Raw genomic sequence first — 14,470 nt, 5'->3', positions numbered from 1 at the left:
ACAGTGCATGGTATGAAATACATTCAAACTAAATACCTATTTTTTATATTATAAATCAAAAGACTTAATCACAGAGACACACACCACAATAATATAGCCAAACTTATTCATATTCTCACTTAAAATGGCTTGTTAATGTAAGTATTTTGAGTTCTAGTAGTAGTTTATAAAAAATCAAGTGTGAATTGAAGAGTCAATAACATAAGGTACACATCTTTGACTCTTTAAAACACTCGATATAGAAGCAGCAGAAGGGACAGGCTGTGTGACTTAATGATGGAGGCCTCGTGTACCAAGTAATAAAATAAACTCTCAATTCCCGAAGCCTCAACCAACCATCTTCATTTAAAACTTCACCCACCGGTCCACCACTTTTTTAGCTTCTGAATAAGCTTAATGGTTCTTTACTAAATATAATAAGCACTAAGATTGATTATTACTAAATGACAATATTCTATGCCCATTATCCCATATGTAAAATAATTAGATAACCCATACATAGAATATTATATAAAAATTAATATGCTACACACAAAAAAAACCTAGACATTTCAATATCTCATAATACTTAAATTACATGGTAGAACCATCTATTTTGTTTTTCGTTTGGTGAATATGTGTTTTGTTTATTAGCATGATTTATGACAAATAATTCAACATTCCATTTTTAAATTATTTTTTCTCTAATTATTATCGTGTTTGTTATTTCCATAGGTATTGTTTTATATGTTCTCCATCGTTGTTAAATCACAATAATACGCACTGTCATTATTATTCAACTACATATGATGACTACTCCTATTATCACGACACAACATTTAACACCTTCTCCTTTGTTTTCTTCCGGAATCACTTGGTCCCAAATTATATGCATACAAATACAAAAGCTTCCACACAATAATGTCGTAGTATATGGAATAAAAAAAAAATTATCACTATTAATAAGTAGTACTTGTTTAATAATTGTATACATTATGCAGAAAGCTTTGTCTTTTTAGTTATAAAGATAGTGATGAACATAAAATAAAGTCACTTTCTATAGGTATGAGTGTTTTAACCCCACAAAATTTAACTCATGCATATCGAAAAGAAAGATTCTTGTATTTAAACACTACTGTGTTACTACTACTCTCTCACTTACCTATTCTATCTATTCTCACTAACAAAAACCCTGAAGTGAACAAACAAAAAGAGCTCTTTTTTTTTTAATCTCTTTCACGCGTTGAAGATTCTTTGCTTTGTTTCTTCTGCTTACACGACCACTGATATGTGTCGGTGACTGAAAGAATTTGTTCTCTTTTGCCTCTGATTTATCGATATGTTCCAGTCTTAATGTTTAAAGAAGTAAGTGTTTGAAACTTTTAAAATTTAAGGTACTACTACTACTCTGCTTTCAAGATTACTCTGTTTTTCAAACTTGTTTTCAAGATTACTCTGTTTTTTCAAACTTGTTTTTAAGATTACTCTGTTTTTTTTTTTGGATACTATTGGGTTTGTTTCGAATCACAAAAGTTCTAATGTTGAAGTGACTCATCTCTGTTTCTTTTGTATTGCAGGTTCATCAAAATACTCAGATCTTGTCTGATAAAATTAAGTTGAAAATCTGACAAATGGATTTCTTTAAATTCATCTTCTTGTTATCTCTCCTATGGAGTTTCTACAGTTTAGGCTTATCCCAGCTACAAGCTTCACAAGCACAAGTTCTTCTCCAGCTGAAAAAACACTTAGAATACCCACAACAGCTAGAATCTTGGTATGATCACAAGACCAGTTTCTGCTACTTACAAGCAACACCGTCGATGAACATCACTTGTTTCTCTAATTCAGTCTCAGAGCTAAACATCTTCGGTGACAAATCATCAGAAAAAGCCAAAACCTTTGAGGGTTTTCCTATCTCTAACGTCACTTTATCTGATAGATTCTCAATTGAATCATTTGTCACGACACTGTCAAGACTAAAATCTCTTAGGGTTCTTACTCTAGCTTCTCTAGGGATTTGGGGTCATCTCCCTGATAAACTTCATCGTTTATCTTCACTTGAGTATTTGGATTTGAGTAATAACTTTCTGTTTGGATCAGTACCACCTAAGCTGTCTACAATGGTAAAGCTTGAAACTTTCAGGTTTGATCATAACTTCTTTAACGGCACATTACCTAGTTGGTTTGATTCGTATTGGTATCTCAAAGTTCTTAGCTTTAAGAGTAATAAGCTATCAGGAGAGCTACATCCTTCATTACTCTCGTTGTCTACAATTGAGTATATCGATCTGAGAGCGAATTCTCTGAGTGGTTCACTTCCTGATGATCTGAGATGCGGAAGCAAACTCTGGTTTATCGACATTTCCGACAATAAGTTAACCGGAAAAGTTCCTCGTTGCTTAAGTAGCAAGAAAGATATGACGCTGAGGTTCAATGGAAACTGTTTATCTCTACAGAAACAGCAGCATCCACAATCTTTTTGTGTTAAAGAAGTTCGTGCGGAGGAAGAAGCTGAAGCTGTAGCAGAAGCTGAAAATGGATCAGGAAAAAGAAAATGGAAGAAAGGAGCTAAAGTAGGTTTGGTAGTTGGTATATCAATGGCGATATTGGTTGTAATCTGCTGTGTATTCATCTTGCTTAGAAGAAAAGGAGTAACGAAGAAGCATTCTCACCATAAGACAGTACATGATAATCATCCTTCTATTGGATTTTCCTCTGAGATACTCTCAAATGCAAGTAAGGTTTTTCTCTTCTTAAAAACTCGCAGTTCTTGAATATTGAGAATAATGATTTGACTTACAATACTTTTGTGATTGTGATTGTGATTAGGGTACGTTTCTGAAACATCTAAGTTTGGTTCAGAGGATTTACCGGTATGTAGACAGTTTAGCGTAGAAGAGATAGTCAAAGCTACAAAGAACTTCGATAAGACCATGATACTCGGTGAAAGCTCATTATATGGCACGGTATAAAGTTCATTGAAACCATTTTTAATTTCAGTGTCATCAACCTTCTTTAGATAGATTCTGAGATTTGTTGCTTCATGTCTTTTTCAGCTTTACAAAGGAAACCTTGAGAATGGAACAAAAGTGGCTATAAGATGCTTACCCTCATCGAAGAAATACTCGATAAGAAACCTAAAACTGAGGTTGGATTTGCTTGCAAAGCTTAGACATCCGAATCTTGTTTGCTTGTTGGGTCATTGCATAGATTGTGGAGGAAAAGATGATTACAGCGTCGAAAAAGTCTTCTTGATTTATGAATACATTCCAAATGGAAACTTTCAATCTTGTCTCTCAGGTTCAAAATCTTGTTTAAAACTTTAAAATCTTTTGCAGTCTTTTTAACAAAAAGAATACTAAAATTTTCGTTTTTGCGGCAGATGATAGTTCAGGTAAGGGTATGAATTGGTCAGAGAGGCTAAATGTTCTGACAGGTGTTGCAAAGGCTGTTCATTTTCTTCACACTGGAGTAATTCCTGGATTCTTCAGCAATAGACTCAAGACTAACAATGTCTTGCTTAACCAACACCGATTTGCCAAGCTGAGTGATTATGGTTTGTCCATTGTCTCTGAAGCAACCAGACATAACACAGTTAAGCTCGTCTCTTTTAATGTTCTGATCCTAACATTGATGATTGATGGCAAAACAAGGGCAAACACTGATCACTCTCATGGTAACACATTTTCTCAATCAGGAAATAGCAAAATCATGGCAAATGTCAAGGCTAGAAGATGACGTTTACAGCTTTGGATTGATTCTTCTACAATCAATCGTTGGACCATCTGTCTCAGCTAGAGAAGAAGCATTTCTACAAGACGAACTGGTACGTATCTCGCAAAGATCGTAGTCACAAAACAAGATTTGGTCTTTTTTCTACTAACTAACAAGTTTTACTAAATTCATAAGGCATCGTTGGAGAGCGAGGAAGGGAGGAGAAGAATGGTGAATCCTACAGTACAAGCCACTTGTCGCAACGATTCTTTAGTAAGAGTGATAACTCTGATGAACAAATGTGTTTCCCCGGAGTCTTTAAGCCGACCATCCTTCGAAGATATCTTGTGGAATTTACAATATGCTTCTCAGTTGCAAGCTGCTTCAGATGGTGACCAGTGTTAATATTATTATCCATAGCTTCTTCACTTTTAGAAAAGAAAAAAACTTTTATATGCTTTAAACTAGATTCGGGTATTGTGTGTATGAAAGTCCACTATTATTTATGTAACCATTCAAGAAAAGGAAATAAATAACATTAACTTTTTGTTTTTGGACAAGTCACATGAATGGCAATAAATGTAAAATAATGTGAGTTTAAGGGTTTGTTTAGTACTACTCCCTTTACAAGATCAAAAGGCCCGACCCGAGTTTTTAAAACCCGACCCGGTAACTGTTATATCCTTTTTGACTTGTGAGAAGCAAAACCCTTTTGACGAGAAAAACGAAGACTTTTTTGTGAGCTAAACAAGAGCAACGAGCGAAACTAGATCAGCTATGGCGTCCGGTGGTGCTGCGGCGGATTTGGAAGATATTCAGACGGTGGATCTCATGTCGGAGCTTCTACGCCGTTTGAAATGTTCGCAAAAGCCTGACAAGCGCCTCATCTTCATAGGTTAGTCATCTCACTAAATCGGTACTTTCTCGGATACGACTAAATTCGCATACGCTTCGTTGTGGCAATGGTAGATCCATGATCTTCGTTGTTTCCTGTGGAGAATTGTACTTTGTCTATGGTGAAATTTCGAAACTTTTGGGTGGGTAAGTTTAGATCTGAGAGATTGTATCAGTGAGCTTGAAGTCTAGTTATGCTTCGTATCATTGGAATTATTAGCGTTTCTTTTCGATTGTGTCTGCTTTGTTTTATAGACTTGAGACTTTGCAGATCTACGATTATACTTTTTTGTTCTGTTTCCTGAGTTTACAACCATGGCATTGTGATGTATATGGTTCTTGTGCTGTGTTCTGAAGTTTGAATCTTTCTTTGTGGGAATCAAGTCTGAACCTGTGTGATTGCTTGAATGGGATGTTGAGTATGCTTTGTTACTGTTAATTTTTGCAGGACCTCCAGGGTCAGGGAAAGGTACACAGTCTCCAGTAGTTAAGGATGAGTATTGTTTGTGTCACTTATCCACTGGTGACATGTTAAGAGCTGCTGTTGCTTCTAAAACCCCTCTTGGTGTGAAGGCGAAAGAAGCTATGGAAAAAGTAAGCTCCTTTTATTTTTCTTTGAGATAGTTATGCTATTTGGTGTTCGTTTCCACTTTCCTTTAGTTAGTTTGTTTATTTGATAGTTGTTCTTTGTTTATTTCAGGGAGAGCTCGTCTCTGATGATTTGGTTGTTGGTATAATTGATGAAGCCATGAACAAGCCAAAATGTCAAAAAGGGTTTATCCTTGATGGCTTTCCCAGAACTGTTACTCAGGCAGAGAAGGTGCTGCTTAATACAAAACTCAATTTCTCCTTTGTTCTTTTGGTTATTATTGTAACCAATTCCTAACTATGGTGGTTTGTCTTTTGTTTGTAGCTCGATGAGATGCTTAAGAGGCGAGGAACTGAAATCGACAAAGTTCTCAACTTTGCCATTGATGACTCGGTCTTGGAGGAAAGAATAACAGGGCGATGGATCCACCCATCGAGTGGCAGGAGTTACCACACAAAATTCGCGCCTCCCAAAACCCCTGGAGTTGATGATGTAAGACTTACAATAACTCTAGATATCTTTCATCTGGTTATTCAAACCCCCTCCCAAAGATATGTTAACCAACTGCTTCTCTTCATTATTTGATATTGAAGATTACCGGGGAGCCTCTGATCCAACGCAAAGATGATAACGCTGAAGTTCTAAGGTCGAGGCTAGCAGCTTTTCACAGTCAAACTGAACCGGTATTATTTCCTACTTCATGTATCTCCAGGCTTATTAAAATGGAAAGCTGTATCTTTTGCATTCATGTTCATGTTCTTTTTTCCCTTGCTCACAGGTGATTAATTACTACGCAAAGAAGGCTGTTCTCACAAACATCCAGGCCGAGAAGGCTCCCCAGGAAGTTACATCAGAGGTTAAAAAAGCATTGTCTTCATGATCAAAAAATTTTCAAGCAAAGCATGTCCTCTGGTTAGAATCCATTCTTTTCCTTACTACAAGAGAGAGACACATCTATATATCCACTCATCTGCGGAATGACAGTTTATTTTCTTCTTTTAGTACTTGCACTTTGCCTTTTCGACTAATATTCAAAATCTGGAGTAGAATTTTTACTCCTGAATATTAATCTGTTGTCTCTTGTCTGAGACAGGAGTTTTTTTCCGGCATTTTCGCAGTCTCTTTACAAAATAAGTAATTTGTCTAATCGTTTTTTTTACTCCGAATCTGATATTGATTAGTGCTGGTACTTAACAAGGTTTGTAAATAGACGATATGAGATAATCAGAGCTAATCAACATACCAGACTGCGCTAATTTTAACCAAAACGATGATTGGTTACAAACTCGCAGCTTACTTGTTAATGTGATAATAACTTTTTGCTGCTATACACTTGGAAAGTTGAGACGACTTCAGCAATTGTTTGAACTTTGAAGGGGTTAATTCTGGTAAATAGAATTACGGCCTTTATTTTTGATAAAATAATATATACAGGGAGCTTTTTGAAAATTATAAACTCGATTCCGTTAGTACTGCCTCTTTATTTTCCCGGGAAAAGAAGAATCAGAAGTCTCTCTGTAACTGAATCGCTCTCTCTTCTCTTTGCACAGTGAGCTGCATCAATGGCGAAATCGATGAGAACTCTCAAAAACCCTTTCTTTACATCACATCCGCCATCTCCGTTCCTCCATTTCTCTCTCCTCTTCTTCACTCCCCCGAAGAAATCAAGTCCCCGATACCTAAACCACCATCACCAAACTCGGTGCCCACCTCCACAGTTCTTCCTTCTTCTCATCTCACTTTCTCTCGTTTTCTCGGGAATCTCGTTCCTCACAACATCTTCCTTAGACCATGCGTCGTCAACTTGCGTCTCTTCATCTTCCACTTCCTCTCTCAAATACTTCATCTCCGACGTCGACGACCACCATCAGATGTTGACTTCACTCGCCGTCTCCGGAGCTTCCGCATTAATTCCGTTACCGTCGAGAGGAGGACACTCCGGGAATATGACGAAGGAAGAGAGAGAGTTTTGGAAACAGCCCAATGGTGAAGGATACAAGCCTTGTTTGGATTTTAGTTTGGATTACAGGAAGAAATCGTTTAGGGTTTCTAAAGAGAAGAAACGATTCCTTGTTGTTGTTGTCTCTGGTGGACTTAATCAGCAACGGAATCAAATCGTTGATGCTGTTGTCATCGCTATGATTCTTGAAGCTGTTCTTGTTGTTCCTGTTTTGCAGGTGAATCGAGTTTGGGGAGACGAAAGGTAAAACAGAAAAGTTTTGATCTTTTTTTGTTTATTCGTGGGGTTTTTTTATTTGAGTTACTGATTCAATAGCTTTTGTTTTTTCTTCTCAGTGAGTTCTCAGATATATTCGATGTAGAGCATTTCAAGAAGACGCTGAGATCTGATGTGCGTATTGTTTCTTCTCTACCTTCAACGCATCTTATGTCTAGACAAACAATTGAGAATCAGATCCCTTGGGATGTTTCTCCGGTTTGGATCCGTGCTAAATACTTCAAACAGGTTTGATTCTGCTGCTGTTTAACTCACTTTTATGTTTTTCTCTGACTCTTGGATTTTGGATGTTAAACTAAATGTAGTTGAATGAGGAAGGGCTTTTGGTGTTGAAAGGCTTAGACTCAAGGCTTGCTAAGAATCTCCCTCCTGATCTTCAGAAACTTCGATGCAAGGTACAATTTTTTCCAAAACAGCCCTTTCTTATCAGTTTCCAAATGAGGAAAGTGATGGTTTGATTTGTTTCTTTTATAGGTTGCTTTCAATGCACTGAGATTCGCAGCACCGATTGAGGATCTCGGGAACAAGCTCGCGAGAAGAATGTGGATTGAAGGTCCATATATAGCTCTCCATGTAAGGCTAGAGAAAGATGTGTGGGTAAGAACTGGTTGTCTGACTGGTTTAGGCTCAGAATTCGATCGAATCATAGCAGAGACCCGAATGACTCAGCCTCGATACCTCACTGGTAGACTAAACATGACCTATACAGAGCGTAGACTTGCTGGTTTTTGTCCTCTCAATGCATATGAGATTGCAAGGTAACTTGAAAGGAAGAAATCGGACATAAAACCCTGACTTTTGACAAATTGTATATAATATGGTTTGATGGGAACTTATAAGCTTGAGTCTTTTTTTTTGGTTGAAAGGTTATTGAAGGCCTTGGGAGCACCTAGGAACGCATCGATATATATTGCAGGAGGAGAGCCATTTGGTGGCGCAAGAGCATTAGAGCCGCTCTCTAAAGAGTTCTCTAATTTGGTGACAAAGGAAACATTAGCTCATAAAGGCGAGCTCTTGCCTTACACCAACAGATCCTCAGCATTAGCAGCTATTGACTACATTGTATCACTTAGCAGCGATGTTTTTCTTCCTTCCCATGGAGGAAACATGGCAAAAGCTATGCAGGTAACACACACAAGAAAGAAAAAAAAGTATAGATCTTTGGAGATTATGGTTGATGGATTTGATTTTCTAAAGTTTTGTTAATATCTGTTCTTTTCTTACAGGGAAACAGAGCTTATGCAGGACACAGGAAGTTTATAATGCCTAATAAGAGAGCGATGCTTCCTTTGATGGAAAATTCTTCGGTTTCGGAATCTGAGTTCAGTCTTGTAATGAGGAAGCTTCACCGTAAAAGTCAAGGCCATCCTGAGTCACGGAGAGGAAGGAGAGATCGTGACGTGATAGCTTATCCCGTCCCGGAGTGTATGTGCCGCCATGGAAAACACAGGTCTGTTTTATAGGTTTCCTCGTTAAGTCAGGCTCGTCGCGCTTCTCAAGGCTTACTAGTAAGTAGTAACTGTCACAAAACATAGGTTAGGTCCGTTGGTTTCTTCGTCTAGCTCAGGTACCTTGCTCCTCAAGGCCACACCTGTCACAGAAATGTCCAGCTGCATCCACTCGTTGTTAGACACGTGTACATATAACTCTACAGTAGAACATACATAATTGAAAACTTCATTCATTCTTTCTTTTGTAAATAAAAGTGACTCGTGCGAACAATGATTAAACGAGACACGTGTAAACTACTACTTCATGGCTTATTTTGATGAACGTTTTTTGTATTTTTTTTCTTTAATAGTCAAATATGGTTGGTTGAATTATTGCCACGTAATACATGAGTTTATGGGGACTTCTCATAAAATTGAAAATATCGCTAATCGTATGAGAACGGCACATTCACCGCCGACGAAAAAATATTATCTCTGACAGCATTCGAAAAATGCAGACGGGAAAAAACGACGGCAGCCGTTCGATTGACCGGAGCTCCGGCTATGATAAACGGACAGGGATTTATCACAGCCTTCGTCCTTATCTTTCACTACCTCCTATAGATCAACCTCTCTCCACAACCGAATTCGTGCTTTCTCTCCTCCTTAAATCCTCACCACCAGCCACAGCCGGAAGAAACATTGAATCCCTAAGCTACCTAGTTAACTCAAGCTCTGGTGATAACCTCACTTACGGAGAGCTTCTTCGTGGAGTTCGTTCTCTCGCTGTATCTCTCCGGGAACGATTTCCTTCTCTTTCCTCTAGAGATGTCGCTTTTATCCTCTCTCCGCCTTCGTTGCACGTGCCGGTGCTTTACTTGGCTTTAATGTCGATCGGTGTCGTGATGTCACCGTCGAATTCAATTGGATCTGAGTTGGAGGTGAGTCATCAAGTCCAAGTCAGCAAGCCAGTGATTGCGTTCGCGACATCGCAGACGGTGGACAAGTTGCCTTCTTCTTCGTTCCCTCTCGGAATCGTTCTGATGGACTCTCCTGAGTTTCTCTCCTGGTTAAACCGGTCGGATTCTTCTTCCGTTAACCCGATTCAGGTTCGGGTCAACCAATCGGATCCTGCAGCAATCCTCTTTTCGTCCGGAACAACCGGACGAGTCAAAGGCGTTATGCTCACTCACCGTAACCTAATCGCCTCGACCGCCGTGTCTCACCAACGGGCTCTCCAAGATCCGGTTGATTACGATCGCGTTGGACTGTTCTCGCTTCCGCTCTTCCACGTGTTCGGGTTCATGATGATGGTTCGGGCCATCTCTCTTGGAGAGACATTGGTGCTTCTAGGCAGATTCAAGCTTGAGGCTATGTTAAAGGCGGTGGAGAAGTATAAGGTTACTGGTATACCTGTATCTCCGCCGTTGATTGTAACGTTGGTCAAATCGGATCTAACGAACAAGTACGATCTTCGGTCATTGCGTTCCCTTGGCTGCGGTGGTGCTCCCCTTGGTAAAGACGTTGCAGAGAGGTTCAACAAGAAATTCCCAGACGTTGAAATTGTACAGGTGACTAGTATTAAAGCTACATTCATGACTTTGCATATACGAATCGGATTTTTATGATTCTTGGAATCTAGTTTTGCCATCAAGATTTAATATGAGTTTTTAACTTTCTGGTTCCGGTGATGTCTCACAGGGTTATGGCTTGACAGAGAGCACGGGGCCAGTCGCATCTACGTTTGGACCTGAAGAGACGGTCAAATATGGCTCTGTTGGTCGCATCTCTGAGAATTTAGAAGCCAAAATTGTTGATCCATCTACAGGAGAAGCCTTGCCACCGGGAAAAAACGGTGAACTCTGGATCCGAGGACCAATCATCATGAAAGGTATACTGTATACATATGCAATAGTTGAGGAACATGCAATAGTCTAGTACTCATTCATGATTTCATGATTTTTGGAGTCTAATGTCTTCATCAAGATTTTGATCATTCTTGTGACTTTAAAGCTTGTTGGTTTACGTTGGGTGATTGATGGGCACAGGTTATGTGGGAATCGAGAAAGCGAGTGCGGAGACAGTAGATGAAGAAGGGTGGTTAAAGACTGGCGATCTCTGTTATTTTGATTCGGAAGGTTTTCTATATATTGTTGATAGGCTAAAGGAGCTAATCAAATACAAGGCTTATCAGGTGAAGTATACTAGTTAGAAGAAGAGAGTATCTGGAGTTGGAGTTTTAATATTAATCAAAAGCATCATCATCTTATAGGTTCCACCAGTAGAGTTGGAGCAGATTCTTCACTCGAATCCAGATGTGGTTGATGCTGCAGTTGTTCCGTGAGTCTTTTAAGACTTTTTCAAAATTGTAACTTGTTGAAATGTCTTTTCTGATACTGACATGTCATATCAATTCAAAGGTTCCCTGACGAGGATGCAGGAGAGATTCCAATGGCTTTCATAGTGAGAAAACCAGGAAGCAGTCTCAACGAGGCCCAAGTCATTGATTTCGTAGCTAAACAAGTAATGCGCTCATTGCTCTAGAATGTTGTTTGGTTATATTATATTTTCTTTATTCCGTAGTAGTATTGTTCTTCTTCTTGCTATATATGTAAAAAGAACAAAACACTTAGAGAGTTGATGTTCTTTGGTTTGCTTCTTGTGTAGGTTGCTCCGTACAAGAAGGTAAGACGAGTTGCTTTCATAAACGCAATCCCAAAAAATCCTGCTGGCAAGATTCTGCGTCGGGAGCTTACTAAAATCGCTGTGGAGGGTAATGCGTCTAAGCTTTGAGATAATCGGACCGGTTCAAATCTAATTGTATCGGTTCTTAGTGAATATGAGAACAACTTACTCAGACAAAATTCTCTATCGTTGTGTATTTTTGCTTCATTTCGAGTTCTTCTCAGAACCGAAAAAGGTTATGCCAGATCGATGACTCAGAAACTTGAAGTGATACAAATTTTAATATTTTATTTTATAACTATCAGTCTGCTAATTTTATTTTTTTGGTAAGAAAAAGGGAAACAAACGTATCCCTTGCTAATTTTCTTGTTATCATAAATAAGCCCGAAACTTAATTTCCATTTTTATAAATGTTTACTCCCTATTTCTTCCATGAAGATACACTTAAAATAAAGTAATTAGTACCTTTTTAAAGGTGAAGACATTATATTTTTTTTCATTAGAGGTAAAAATGTTTCTGAAATAATTTTAATTGAAAAGATCTCTACATTTTGATTAGATACTAAAAGAAATTATTGGAATACAAATATATAAAAACTAACTTAGTAAAACAAATATCTATATTTTAGTGAAATATTATAACGACATTATTGAGTGAATTATATTTTATATATTATGATTTTATTTGAAATAGATATTTTTATTTATGCTAAGAACTTTGAAAAAAGAATAATAAAGTAAAAGTTATATCCATAACTGTTAATACCAAGAAATCAGGTACAACTTCATGATACGACATGGACTGGAGTTAAAAGTAACTGGTCTTCAACCTGGAGGAGCATTGGGACAGGGTTACGGGAGGTTATTGTTCCTCGTCACAGTTGGGTTATTGGAGACGGAAGAACTATTAAATTTTGGACTGATAAATGGTTATCAAATAAGGCTTTAAAGGAGAGTTGTATTGATAACAATTTGTTCGGGGATGCAGAGTTATTGGCGAAAGACTTATGAATTGATGGAGTTGGCTGGGATATGTCTCGTATTGCGATTCATCTTCCAGAAGCGAAGAAGCTTGAGCTGTTGTCAGTAGCTCTGGACAGGTTTACGGGTGCGAAGGATCGTTTGTCCTGGGGCTTTACTTCGACTGGTAAGTTCACTGTCCGGTCTGCCTATCACTTATTAACACGTAATGATGCTCCTAGGCCAAGTATGGCCGCTTTCTTTGGTCGAATATGGGGAGTTCAGGTGCCTGAGAGAGTTCGTACTTTTCTGTGGCTTGTGGGGAACCAGGCTTTTATGGTGAATGCTGAAAGATTCCGTAGGCATTTGTGTGATACTAACATTTGTATGGTTTGCAAGGGTGGAGTGGAGTCTATTCTCCATGTTGGGTGTATGGTTGCGGTTGGTTCCACCTGCTAAGCGGACTGTGTTTTTTACTCAGACATTGTTTGAATGGCTGTTTGATAATTTGAGTTTAAGTCGAGGAGTGGAAGCCTGTCCATGGTCTACTTTGTTTGCCATGACTGCTTGGTGGGGTTGGAAATGGAGGTGTGGTAACGTTTTTGGAGAACAAGGTAAGTGTAAGGATCGAGTAAGGTTTCTGAAGGACCTTGCGCAGGAAGTGGCCACAGTATATCGGTCCTCTGTGGAGGAAGACAGCCGGTAGAGCGAGTAGAACGGATGATAGCTTGGGTAGTGCCAGAAACGGGGTGGTTGAAAGTGAATACTGATGGTGCCTCTCATGGTAATCCGGTTCTCGCGACGGCAGGTGGAGTTTTGCGAAATGAGTTGGGAGAATGGAGGGGTGGTTTTGCGCTTAATATTGGGCGATGCTCTGCTCCTTTGGCTGAGTTATGGGGTGCCTACTATGGGTTGTGCTTAGCATGGAAACATCAAGTGAGTCGTGTGGAATTGGAGATTGACTCAGAGATGGTGGTGAGTTTCTTGAAGACATGGATAAGTGAGTATCATCCGCTGTCTTTCATGGTACGGTTGTGCCATGGCTTTCTCTCAAGGGACTGGATAGTCCGTGTTTCACATGTTTATAGGGAAGCTAACTGTCTGGCGGATGGATTAGCTAACTATGCGTTTTCATTATCATTAGGTTTGCATACTTTTGAGTATGTCCCTGATATAGTTGAGTTTGTATTTCGAGAAGATCTTCTTGGGCACTCACGCTCTAGAAGAGTACGTTTGTAGTTTTTTAATTTCTCTTTAATAATACACGGGAGGCTTTGGTCGCCCGTTTCCTTACCAAAAAAAAGAAATCAGGTACAAGATTTTGTATCGCAATCGAATTTCTCTGTGTTTTCTTTTTCTTTTTGGGGTAATTAATTTCTTACTGATTCAAGGAGAACAACATGCATGTCAACCAAGAGCTTTTCGTTTGCGCTGGGATTGGTACTCTTCTCTATTTTGCATGGTACCGCATTAGATTCACTCCCTTAATCAGTCTTATCGCGTTCCAGCAGGAATCTTGGTTTGGGGTCTTAGGTCTATCAATCATACGAGACAAGCCGGACTCATACACCTGGCCTAATAAGATGATTTTACATCGTTTGTTTGTTTTAAATTGGATAGAATAAATTATTTGATTTATGTTGTTAGAAATTTGGAAACAACTTACCGATTGAAATAGATAGACAAAGTTTACCGATTGAATTTTTTTCCCAAATTCCAAAGTTGAAAAGTAAATATGAAACAATATAACCTCAAATGTGAATTCATATTTTTAGTTTAATACCCTCACTAAATTCTATAGGTAGTTTTTCTATTTACACAAATACTTAGAACTATTTATGTGGTTTATGGGCAACAAAACCAAAACATAATACATAATATATACAATTTTGAACTACTCAAATATAATATTTCTTCTTTAAAGTTGGTAATTAATAATCCTTGAAATCTCAAATTTGACTTACAATTTATTGCACATTCTTA

The 14,470-nt window shown here is 38.4% G+C and overlaps 4 protein-coding genes across 5 annotated transcripts; all 4 read left to right on the top strand.

Moving 5' to 3' along the window:
• Window positions 1-845: 845 nt before the first annotated feature.
• On the top strand, window positions 846-4,253 carry LOC104762479 (putative inactive leucine-rich repeat receptor-like protein kinase At3g03770). Of its 2 annotated transcripts, none has more exons than XM_010485772.2 (7): window positions 846-1,344; window positions 1,557-2,715; window positions 2,809-2,945; window positions 3,036-3,279; window positions 3,362-3,573; window positions 3,677-3,805; window positions 3,889-4,253. In XM_010485772.2, the coding sequence occupies exons 2-7, from the start codon at window positions 1,611-1,613 to the stop codon at window positions 4,096-4,098; spliced, it is 2,037 nt and encodes a 678-aa protein (XP_010484074.1). In that variant the 5' UTR covers window positions 846-1,344; window positions 1,557-1,610; the 3' UTR covers window positions 4,099-4,253. The 2 variants fall into 2 exon arrangements, with proteins under 2 accessions (XP_010484074.1, XP_010484075.1); XM_010485773.2 differs by having other exon boundaries at window positions 869-1,373.
• Window positions 4,254-4,256: 3 nt separating this feature from the next.
• Window positions 4,257-6,285, top strand: LOC104762478 (adenylate kinase 4). Its single transcript, XM_087499836.1, has 6 exons — window positions 4,257-4,588; window positions 5,036-5,181; window positions 5,288-5,407; window positions 5,501-5,668; window positions 5,770-5,859; window positions 5,955-6,285. The coding sequence occupies exons 1-6, from the start codon at window positions 4,471-4,473 to the stop codon at window positions 6,054-6,056; spliced, it is 744 nt and encodes a 247-aa protein (XP_087355962.1). The 5' UTR covers window positions 4,257-4,470; the 3' UTR covers window positions 6,057-6,285.
• Window positions 6,286-6,711: 426 nt separating this feature from the next.
• On the top strand, window positions 6,712-9,235 carry LOC104763646 (O-fucosyltransferase 37-like). Its single transcript, XM_087499835.1, has 6 exons — window positions 6,712-7,379; window positions 7,472-7,640; window positions 7,718-7,807; window positions 7,887-8,170; window positions 8,279-8,537; window positions 8,639-9,235. Exons 1-6 carry the CDS (start codon window positions 6,739-6,741, stop codon window positions 8,873-8,875), a joined length of 1,680 nt encoding a protein of 559 aa, XP_087355961.1. The 5' UTR covers window positions 6,712-6,738; the 3' UTR covers window positions 8,876-9,235.
• On the top strand, window positions 9,194-11,828 carry LOC104762477 (4-coumarate--CoA ligase-like 9). Its single transcript, XM_010485768.2, has 6 exons — window positions 9,194-10,413; window positions 10,544-10,733; window positions 10,891-11,036; window positions 11,115-11,182; window positions 11,263-11,365; window positions 11,510-11,828. The coding sequence occupies exons 1-6, from the start codon at window positions 9,355-9,357 to the stop codon at window positions 11,633-11,635; spliced, it is 1,692 nt and encodes a 563-aa protein (XP_010484070.2). The 5' UTR covers window positions 9,194-9,354; the 3' UTR covers window positions 11,636-11,828.
• Window positions 11,829-14,470: the final 2,642 nt, after the last annotated feature.

This window comes from Camelina sativa, chromosome 18 (assembly GCF_030686135.1).
Source record: "Camelina sativa cultivar CO46 ecotype springtype chromosome 18, ASM3068613v1".
Classification (NCBI taxonomy): domain Eukaryota; kingdom Viridiplantae; phylum Streptophyta; class Magnoliopsida; order Brassicales; family Brassicaceae; genus Camelina; species Camelina sativa.
Note: the sequence above shows the minus strand (reverse complement) of the source record. Positions and strands in the feature narration are given on the sequence as shown.